Source organism: Trichoplusia ni, chromosome 2 (assembly GCF_003590095.1).
Source record: "Trichoplusia ni isolate ovarian cell line Hi5 chromosome 2, tn1, whole genome shotgun sequence".
Classification (NCBI taxonomy): domain Eukaryota; kingdom Metazoa; phylum Arthropoda; class Insecta; order Lepidoptera; family Noctuidae; genus Trichoplusia; species Trichoplusia ni.
The window spans coordinates 3,330,070-3,341,614 of NC_039479.1; the positions used below are offsets into that span (position 1 = coordinate 3,330,070).

Genomic DNA, 11,545 nt, shown 5'->3' on the forward strand with positions numbered 1-11,545 from the left:
TTCGTTATTTTTTTGGGAATTTTCAAGTTGAAATTGAGCAGTTAGAAAAAGAAAAATGCCAGCCACACATGGTTAGTGTTCAATACCCTAGAAAAATCTTTTTTTTTTTCATGACTATTACTACTTGTATTACGTGGACGACATTTATAAAGTTATTAATATTTTATTTTCTTTGTTACAGAAACTACCAGATCAGACGTGGCCTACGCAGGGCGTGTCTTACTTCACATTAACAACACCAAATACACACACAACAAAAGTGAAGTCGCCCCCGCCGGCAGACTACGAGCCCATTACCCCTAAGAGTGAATCTCATGTTGAGTCTGACAATGATGACGTCAAATCAACAACAAGCAAGAGAAGACGGCATGACAGTGAAGACTCCGATGAGACTTACTCGCCTTACTCCGAAGAACCAACCAGAAAATACAAAAGAAGAAAACCAAGTGTCCCCATCAAGGACATGATTCTTGCATTAGAAGGTCAACCAAAGGCGCGAAGAGGAAGGCCTCCTAAAAGAAGGGAGAGCACAGTGTCCTCGGTGTGTAGTGTAGATGAAAACTCTTCATCTATCTCTACACAGGAAGTTAAATATAGAGAGCTAAGAGATAAGAATAATGAAGCATCCAAAAGGTCGCGAATGAACAGGAAACTCAAGGAGCTACAGATGGAACAGTTAGCTGACGAATTGGAAGAAAAAAATAAGAAGTTAAGAGTTAGAGCTGATATTTTAGAGGAAATGACAAAGAGGCTGAAAAATGAATTGATGTCTGCTATTCTGAAAAGCAAATGAGAACACATCATGACAGTTTCTGTGTTCGAAAACTAACAGCGACTTGAGTTTCTTGTCTCATTGTTCGTAAGATCTGTACTCATAGACTTTTGTTTCACTTGTAAAAATTGTATTCAATGAAAAGGTACAATGTAACAAAATAGGTCTATTAACTTATTGTCTATGATTATAGATACTAAGATCTTGCTATGCATGCTGGATGTTATTGTTTTTTAAGTATAATTAAGAGCGTGTATTTTAAAATTCTTCAGTTGAATTAGTTGTAATCTATGGTCTATAAAACATAATATGAATGTTAAAAAAAAATAAAAAAACATTAAAAGAATACCTAATAATAATATAAGAATTGTAACGTAATTACAATGGATTAGTTAAATGCATGGTTTAAAGTTTATATTTTTTTTCATTAAAATTTGTCTTGTATGTTATAAATTGTAATTGAAATACATTAATTAATTTGTTTTAAAATATCTTTCATTTCAATCCTCATTAAAAAACTGAGTTTCTCAAAAGAAAATCTTACAACATATCTATTTCTTCAGTAGTAGTAGTAGTAGCACAAGTACTTCATACTTACTCCACGAAGTTTCGCACCTCTCGACTCTCCAATTCACTGAGCAGGTACGAAAGATTGCAGATAAACTTATTGCCACAAAATAGTAGTAATAATATTATTGCTCGTCTAGCACGAGTAAAATGTAGACCGGAAATTATAGTGTACAAATATTATTTTGTTACCTGCAGACTTATATACTAAAATGTATTGGAAGTTGAACCATACTGTTAGTGAATGAAAAATTAACACGTGAATTAATACCTACTATATTACTCCGACATAGCAGGGTGTCCCTAATTAGCTAAGAATAAAATTATATGCATTAATCAGTTCAGATTTTATAAATCATACTTGAATAATCCATAAACATGATATCGCACGAGGCACGACAATAGATACCCGTTAAGTAAGCTTATAGGAATTAGTCATATCCTTTCGTAACAAAAGTATTGTAAAGATATATAATTAATCAGTATATTATTATAAGATTAAGAGAAATGATGTCATATTATGATGTCAGGTCATATCTAGTGGTAGGTTTAGATACGTTAGTATCTAAACCTCTCTGAACCACAGAACATATATACCCCTAAAGGGCTCTGAACGCCCATAAAATATCGACTTCAATGATGCAATACTTCCACAGATAAAAATAATATCTCAAATAAAGAATGGAACATTGTGTGCTCACCAGTTGGCGCCACCGGTACACAAGGTTGTTAAGTCCCAGTTTGTGACTATTTTGACAAGTGTGAAGCTTTTAGAAGGTTTAAAATGACATCATAGGTAAAATAATAAAGGTACCTACTTACGGTGCAACGGCTTGTAAATTAATTCCTGTAAATAAAGCTCCTATTTACTTATTTGTATCACGGCCACGGGGTACGAATGAAGTTAGGAGACCAACACAGTGCAGAGCAACACAGTGTCGCGTCATGGCCAGATTTATCGCCTCAGACGAGCGACGAGCAAATGCAAGCAATAACTAAACTTTTGGAGTAGCAAGAAATTTAAAAGTGACTAGATTTGTCGCTGCAAACGAGTGTCGAGCGGCTAGATGAGGCCGTAACTTTGAAAAATTTTATATTTTTCGTGTGCAATTAAGAAATATGCAGCATTTAAAAAGTTTGCAGCTGCCATGAGGAAATTTCTTTCCTTTTTAGTATTATACTCAAATAATTTCTCTTTATTTTCCACTGACAACAACTGTTTATCGCGGTTTACCCGCGAAATACCCGATCTCGTGATCATTTTACGGTTTTTGTGTCTTTGCCGCAACTTTTCCATATTTTCTCACCGTTTAAACCTTCCCTGGACTTTCGCAAATATTTCAAGACTAAAATAAGCCGGTTCAGTCGTTCTCGAGTTTTAGCTAGACTAACGGAACCCAATTTATTTATTTTTATAAGAAGACGATGACTAAGAAATGGACCATCAAAATAAAACGTCACGTTACTGTAAAAAGGGTAATTATTTATTTATAATTCACAATTACATAGTGTACCAAACAAAAATTCTTCGATATTACAAATGATACGTCTGTAATGTTTAGAAAATTAAATTATATTTTTACCAAGCCCTAATCGTTTTTATTAGGTACCTTTTATTTAATAATTATATTTTATAACAATTAGGGCCGGCGCAACCAGTATGCATACTTGCAAGTATATAGGAATATTGCGGCTAAACAACTCACCACTTGATTATTTTAACAAATTTTGAGTGTAAAGATAAATAATACAATTAACGTTCTAATAACCTAAATCGACTAAATATTTAACATAAAGACACATATTCTAAAATATAGAAATTAGATTCCCTATGGTGGCATTGAAATCAACTGCAGTAAAAGTCCTTCTAAAAAGGATTACAATATTGCATTAATATAAAATTATGAAATAGTAATTATTCACAAAAAATGACAGTGCAGCACCTGACCCAAAACCAGTTCATATCTGAATTTAATGGAATATTTGCAGTTATCAAACCTTGGCCATGTTTGCAACCATTCACATTAACATTATTGTAACAAACCCATAGAAAAATTTACACAAATCAGTACAACATGGTCACATACAAGCCCCAGTCTTTATTACAACTTCCTAAGAAACTTAGCACAAGCACAGTTGGGATAACCCACAAATCTAATATAAGAGCATTATTATGGAAACAACAATAAAGACTGGGGCTGGCCTCGAAGCAGTGTGAGCATATAGCAACCCTATTAATATACACGTATATCCACACCGCACTAGTGACTATCAATCGAGTTCTATAACATAGCACAATTTAAGATTGTCTCAGTGCTTTATCGAGTCCGTTCTACACGTTAGACACTTTGATACTCGTAAATTTACACTTTACACTCGAGTCAATTATAAAATGGACACTATTATGTAGCGCACACCAACTTAACGTTCGTGTTAATCGGACCCGCCGTCGTCGGCGTCCTCTAAGAAGCTGAATTTATTTGATGCAACAAAATTCTGCAACAAAGGAATAAAACGATTGTCAATATAAAATAACATAGGGTTCTATTTAATGAATGAAAACTATTGATAGTGAGTAAGTGGTGTAATGACATAGTGGATTTAATCGGTTAAAAAACTTGGAGGCAAACATAGCAGATGTGATAAATTTTGTGAATCAAAACAACCCTTCATGTACATACCGGTTTTTCCTGCTCTTTAAGCTTAGGGAGGCTGATGTCATCGATTTCATCGTGCCGGTCCCGCGAGCGGCTGGGCCTGGTGCGGCCGTTGCGCTCGTCGCGCGGCAGGTCGTCAGGCAGCGGGTCGGCGGGCGGGCGCTCGGCGGAGCGGTCGCGGCGCTCGGCGGAGGGCTCGCGGCGCTCGGCGGAGAGGTCCCGGCGCGGCGCGCGGCGCGGCCCGGACTGGTCGCGGGCGGGAGGCCGCTCGCGGTCGTCCTTGTAGTCGCGGCGGTCGCGGTCATCCTTGTAGTCGCGCCTGTCTCTGTCGTCTCTGTCGCGACGATCCCTGTCGTCTCTGTAGTCGCGTTTGTCCCGATCATCTTTGTAATCGCGCCGGTCCTTGTCGTCCTTGGAATAATCGCGTCGGTCCCTGTTATAGCTACGCGAATCTCTAGGGCGGTCATCTACGCAAAAATGACATTGAATTAGTTACCATGTCACCTACAAATTCAATCAAACGAAATTTTGCCAGGGTAATGTTACACATACCACGTTTAGGAGCACCACGACGGTCACCAGAGTGATCATTCTGTAATATTAAAATTAAAATAATTACAACATAATATACAACTCAGAATTCACAATTTAACTGTTTATATTTGTTTCAACTCACCCTTCTTCCCCAACGTTCTTTTTCTTCAGTACCTCGCTGCCTTGCTTCTTCCTCTTGTTTTCGAAGTCGCTCTTCAATTTCCCGTTCCCTTAAAATTTTATACAGATAAATATCACTAAGTGCTATTGAGGAAAGCTTACTTTTCCAGGTACATTAACATATAAACTGTAGGTATAAAGCGACCGAATCTAGCATAGGAGCATGAGCCGGTGTCTAGTTGACCATCAGTTTATTATTGCACAGTTTGTTCCTTGCAAATATAGAAATATGTTTATTTAAATATTTTTCATATGTGCATTGCAGATAGGCTAAAGCTTTGTTTTTGTTTATTGTAAATTGAAAATAATAACCTGCTTTTAATTATAGGTTTGAACTCCAGGCTTTTGTATTAAATATAACAAATATGTTAAGGTTGTTCCTTACTTGGCTGCTGTGTCTACAGGCTTGGCCGCGCCGAACACTTTCTCAGCAGAGACAGGTTTCGGCTTGTCCTTGTCGGGCGGCGGCATGTCGTCGGACGCGGCGCCGTCGGCCGGCTTGGTGGGCACTTCAGGGTCGCGCGGGACCGTACGCGGCAGGAGGTTCAACTTCGGACGCTCACGAGGCCGAGTGTCTAAGTTAATTCAAGACAATGTTAAAAGTATGGTAAATTATGTTTAAAACATAGGTTCATTAAAGAGAGAGGTTAACAGTTGTTAAACCAAAAGAATAATATAATTTACCTTCTCTTGGAGGTGGGTCACGTTCCCGATCACGATCGCCAAAGCCGCGTCCACCGAAACCTCTACCTTCCCGATTTCTAAATAAAAAACATAATTTTATATTTAGATTAAGATATATTGAATGAATTAATTGGTTCATTCATTCATCAACTCATTGGTTCATTTACGCTGCGAATAAAGGAAAATGTTTTACAAACAGCCAACCATTATAATAAATGAAATATAAAATAAACATACCCGAAGCCACCCTCGCCCCTGTCGGCCGCGCGAAACCCGTCGCGGCCGCCGTAGCCGCTGCGCTCGGGCCGCTCCTCGCGGTTGAAGCCGCCGCGCTCCCTGCCCCTGAACAAGTTAATCATTATAACTATTATTTTAAGTACATTTTTTCTTATAGGCGGAATATAAACACATCATTTAAGAAATGTAGGTTTAAAGCGACCGATTCTAGCACAGTAGCAGGAATCGGTGTCTAGGTGACCAATTTTATTCTAGCACATGATGTAAAAACATCACAAACATCAAAATATGTAAATTTAGATATATGTTTGATGTGCTTTGTTTAGTTACGACACAAACTTACATGTTTATTTATAAAGTACATTTCTATGACGGGAATAAATTTACTCAGTTCTGTATGGAATGTTGAAGTTTTCTTGATGATACAATTATTTTTATGTAATATATTAGCAAAAAGTTATACTAACTCGAAGCGGTCCCGGCCGAAGGAGTCTCGGCCGCCGTAGGGCGCGCGCGCGGGCTCAGGCGCGGCCCGCTCGCCGTCCCGCCAGCCGCCCGGCCGGTTGTCTGCGCTCGCTGCATACACATTATATTATCTTTAATTCACTGTTGGGGCATGATGGCAAACACAGTTTCAGGTAATTTTATTAATAAAAAGAATAGGGTTTTGCATATTAAATAAAAAAAAAACATGCTTTCGCATGTTCATGTCAGCCAATCAAAAATTGCTTACTAAAAGAACAATAATAATGACGTCTAAACAAAAGGGTAATAAAGTACAATCTTGGAATGTGTTTCAAGTGTTATACAATTTAGCTAACAATCTGACTACTTTTCACAATGTAAAATATAGTTGTAGCAAAATAATTAAGATATGACTACAGTTAATAATTTATCAACATTGAATTGAAGTAGGTAATGTTTGAGATACCAGTGTGAGGCATGTAATATAAGTTATGTAGTGTATGTGCATAGTATATGTCGCTCACAGTCTCGCTCCCGCTCGGCGCGCTCGGGCCGCTCGCCGCGCTCGGGGTTGCGCGGGCGCGCGCTGGGCTCGGGCACGGCGCGCGGCCCCGAGCGCCAGTCGCCCATCGTGCGCTCCGGGTCGTACTCCCGGCTGATACACATAACGTACTTTGTTAATACGATTACTTATGACACAGGAACAACCATATTGGGATATTCTCATTGGGGAAAAAAATAATTGATTTATACCAGGCTTCTTCCAAAAGCAGTTTCAATCACATCAAAAATAAACATTTGCTTGCTAACTCATGATTCGTCTTTGTCGTTTCACTCTTGTGAGTGATCGAGGTCGTCATGGCCGGGGTGGGGGCAAGCAAGCTTAACTTGTAATGTTTCTTCTTTTATTGGCACATTTGGATTAAACTTATAATTATCAATAACATTAAACAACGGATTTATAATTATGCATAAAGTATGTCCTGGAAATTGGGTATCCTTTTATAGTACCTATAAAATTATATAGAATAAAGGTTCATCAGATACCTCCCATACTTACTAAATGAATATTAACATTGAAAAGCCAATTTAATAATAATATCTTAAAAGGAGTAAAAGAATGAATTACTTACTTTTCTCGATCGGACCTGCCGCCCCTACCCATCCGGCGGTCGTTGTCCTGGGTAGACACCTCTATTCTTATCCGTCTCCCGCCTATTGTCTACAACAAACAAAACCAGCTTACATTTAGGTACTTATCATAGTAGTTCTCAGGGTCCCCTTTACATTTGTACTGCTCAAATGCCAGGTATGAGGTTAAACAGAAAAGGAACAATTACAAAAGATGTTCTTTTTTTGTATTAAGCAGCTGTGTGTTATTCTTTTCATTTTTGGACTATTGTTATTTATAAAAGAAGAAAAAAAAAGGGACTCTTAGAAACCATGTGGTCCATTTAATATGTAAAATGTAGAAAACTTACCAGGTCAGGAATGTTCATAGCATTGATAAGACCCTCCCTGTCTTCAAAATCCACACAGCCATAACCTTTGAGGCGGTCACCCTCACGTGGGATTCTCAGGTTGGTAATCTGTCATGACAAAGGTGCATAATTAACCTCCTGTAGGTCTTGGAAGGATGAAGTAGTAACCAAAGTATTAATAAGCTATGGTAGAAAAAAATAGAACTAGTTTATCATTTAAATAAACCATTATGATAACTGGTATTGTACAGTAACCAGTTTTAAACAGTCTTCAAGGCTGTTAACATATTTTGCAATGGATTACTTTCTATAACTTGAGGACATTTTATGCTTAAAAGTATGATTATGAACATTATGTGTGACAAATCATTTTAAGTAGTGTAGATTATGGAAATACCTGTAAAAATATTACATTGATTTTCGGTTGCTTATCAGGAAGTTGCCATTTAGATGTTAAAGAACGTTTTGTCATGGTTTTAATGCAAAATAGCATATAAGTGCAAATGCATGTTGCTCACATAAAACACCTAACTGTATATTTAATTCATAATTGACCAAGAAATATATTATATTTTTAATAAGAGAGGGGGATTTATCCAATAATTAATGGCCAAGAGCTATTTGCTAAGTATTAGCTATATTTTGGTGGGCCTATAGCAGGGCATGGGTTTCTACTCAAGCTAAGTAGTCAGTAAATAAGGATTGTCCATTTGTTTAGCCTTAGACATCTATTCAGATTATGTAATCATAACAAGGTCATGTTAAGACCGTAAAATGGTTGTAGTACCTTAAGTCCAGTGAAGAGTTCAGTGATAGCACTTTCATCAACATCATAAGGCAGGTTGGAGATGTGGGCTGTGAAAGGCGGCCGGCGAGGAATGGACTCGTCGTCGACAGCCAGCCCGCCGCGCGCCGCCCGCGACGCCGACGGGAGCACCACCGGGGCGCGCTGGCGCGTCTGGTACCCGCCATACGCATTCTCAGCTAAGCACACAGATATGTTTGTACATCAATATCAATTTAAACGAGTACCTCTTAGTATTTCTGAATGTATCCTACTGCTAAATTAAACAAAGATCAGTGAACTTATTTTTGTTAAAGTTATTAAAATTCAGCGAATTAGAGAGGAAAACAACTAAAATTAATAATTTATCATCATTACATTCTATATTTAAAGAATAATAGTAGCTTTATAACATAATAATATCATATAGATTACAGAGTAATTTATGAGCTACTTAATTTACTACTCAAGAGCTTGTTTGGAATGTGGTCAAAGATAAAACATAACAATATGGAATTGATATTCATGGTTAACTAATTATGTTTTAATGAACAAACTTTTAAAGCAAATAACTAGTTTATTCATTACTAGTAGGAATTGATAGTAATGCCAAATATTGTAAGCTGCTTTGAATATTGAGTTCATATGAGAAAGTAAGAATAAAGAGTTTTGCTCATAGCTTAACTAAATTGGATCTTGTAGAGGATATTGATAAAAATAAGTATAAACAAAGACCCTCAGAAGGTTAGGGAGCAGGCCAATGAAAGACTAGTCTGAATTGAGTTGTGACACATGGTCATCTCGTAGATTGTGCTAAAATTGCTGGTCACAGGGGTTTCCAACAGTGGCAGTGTGCACACCTCCACCTAGCCTCACAGGCCAGGCTTCATCAGCTTCACATTACACTGTCATTTCTGGTTCCCCCACCCTTCCTTTGAGGAAAGCATCCGGCTAGAATGTTTTAAAACACAGAGACCTTTACTCAGACCTTCCCGGGGCGAATAGAGTGACAAGCACTCAGTTTGTGCGCCCCAAGTACGAGATTAACATTGGCCAGCCATTGCCCTGTACATCATCATGGGGTAATTTATAACAGTCGTTGAATTAAGCAAATGATAAAAACATGATAGATTGTTACTTACGCTCCTCATCTACAGAGTCTGCCCAGTTTGTTGCTGGGATAGTTGTAGGTTCTGCTATAATGTCTGTGATGCTGGCTGGAATCCATTTTGCCTTCTTTGATTTCTTGCCTGCAAAACGACATGGTAAAATTGCTGTAACTAAGGATTCGTTTGTAAAATAAATACCGAGACATTAGAGGATAAATTGATGAATAACGATGACGCATGGTAAGTGAACGACCTACTCCGATTTTGGAAAGTGGTTATACGGGGTCACATAAAAGGATAAGTTTCATTATTGTAACACATCTGTTCCAAGTTCATTTTCTCACCTTCTCAGAAATAACTTAAACCAATAAATTGAACGCGAAATACGTAAGATAAGAAGTAATAAATTGATTGAGAGAGTTAAGAAATGTGGCCACGCGGTAAATCCAAACGTCCGCAGAGGTGAAATGATGACACGTTAGCATTATTAGATAACATTGCAGTGCTTCTAAAACAAATGCATTAGGAAACTGTATCACATGCAAACTAAATTCAATATGAAAATATGCTAATAAACAATAAAATAAAGCAAAATCTAGGGTTTTTTTCACGTGACAAAATTACTAGAACTAACCTGTAGCGGCCATATTACAAGGCTGGGGTCAGTGTTGCCAATGACGTAAAGTAGTTTACATACATTAGCTACTCAACGATTATTCCCAAAAAATATTGCAATACTTAGAAGAGTTTTTCCAAAATCTACTTTCAACTTTTTAAATTAACTTCTTTGTGTAATGAATAACAGCGCGAAACTTATAATAAAAAATACGAACGGTTATAGAATTAACGAATTCTTAAAGCACAATGGAGTTTTGCGAGCAGTAAAGATTCGCAAAAAAAGGTTTCAGTATCTATTTACCAAATAGCTACAAATTGATTTTTATTTTTTATGATTTTATTAATGAAATTTGGAATTTTAGGATTTTATTTGGTATTATTGTCAGTTTACTTGAGAGTTAACAAATACTTCCAAAACTATAGGTAGGTTTTGGCAGGAAGATGTCGTTTTATTGCATTGGCAACATCTCCATAAAGATTGGGCTTATAGCGTTTTGAGGTTATTTAAAATGAAAGTGACTGACAGCATTTTATAATTATTATTAATTTAATAAAAGATTCTATGTAGGAAATATAAATGAGACCACAGTATTGCTTGACATTATTTAATTTAAATAAAAACTGAAAAACGCTCGTAAGTTATTGAGTTAAGGTGCAGGGGACGAAAGGGAAATCTAAATCTGTGTTAGAAGCCTCCGCTGCAGAGTAACCATCATCCTAGCATTAACATTAACGTTTTATTGATCGGTTTTATGCATTTATGTATATAGAATTTATTGCCGGGTAAAATTTGAATACATTATATCCACCGAGAATTTGAATTACACGACAATGGTCATTTTGCTACTGGGTTGAATTTTGCAGGGTTCGATTCCCAGCAAACCATGTTCTTTTATCTCAGCATATGGCTAGGCTAAGCGGAATTTTTAAATCATTTACTACACCAATTGTAACTTATTTTGCTACCTTTTTGTCATTTGTCTTCATGTTGTAAGAGTTAAAAGGACATTCGTATTAAATATGACTAAATTAAAGGTGTTAGGTCTAGCTGCGAAATATATGTACTTACTGAGCAATCTGAGCATAGTTAGAAGTAATGGACGCTCACTAGTTTACTTCTTTGGTCGGATGTAAGTATCATCCCGACCTACTTATACAAAATCTGTTTATCCATGATTGTTTATTCCATTGCAATTGGCTGCAACTATAGGCTGCTACTAATCCATTCGTGTAAAGCGTGAAAAAAAAATATGAAAAATACTGGTAATAATAACTTTTTATAATGTATATACATACTTGTATATAAAAATGAATCCCTGTTTCCCTTGGTCACGGCACCACCATCACACGTGGCGTGACTGATTTCGCTGAATCTTTTTTGTATTTGTTAGTGTCAAGAGAAGGTTTTTATGAAAGAAAACAATTGAAAAAATGCGCGTAATATTAGAAAATTTAAG

General features: G+C 37.0%; 2 protein-coding genes across 2 annotated transcripts; one reads left to right on the plus strand and one right to left on the minus strand.

The window, feature by feature from the left end:
- Positions 1 to 34: 34 nt before the first annotated feature.
- On the plus strand, positions 35 to 1,115 carry LOC113503749 (cell death specification protein 2). Its single transcript, XM_026885837.1, has 2 exons — positions 35 to 71; positions 182 to 1,115. The coding sequence occupies exons 1-2, from the start codon at positions 69 to 71 to the stop codon at positions 791 to 793; spliced, it is 615 nt and encodes a 204-aa protein (XP_026741638.1). The 5' UTR covers positions 35 to 68; the 3' UTR covers positions 794 to 1,115.
- Positions 1,116 to 2,801: 1,686 nt separating this feature from the next.
- Positions 2,802 to 10,185, minus strand: LOC113503740 (eukaryotic translation initiation factor 4B). Its single transcript, XM_026885826.1, has 14 exons — positions 10,105 to 10,185; positions 9,504 to 9,611; positions 8,365 to 8,561; positions 7,578 to 7,685; positions 7,230 to 7,318; positions 6,621 to 6,751; positions 6,099 to 6,207; positions 5,632 to 5,736; positions 5,395 to 5,471; positions 5,096 to 5,285; positions 4,673 to 4,760; positions 4,549 to 4,588; positions 4,021 to 4,463; positions 2,802 to 3,835 (listed from the first exon to the last, which is right to left on the minus strand). The coding sequence occupies exons 1-14, from the start codon at positions 10,115 to 10,117 to the stop codon at positions 3,773 to 3,775; spliced, it is 1,761 nt and encodes a 586-aa protein (XP_026741627.1). The 5' UTR covers positions 10,118 to 10,185; the 3' UTR covers positions 2,802 to 3,772.
- Positions 10,186 to 11,545: the final 1,360 nt, after the last annotated feature.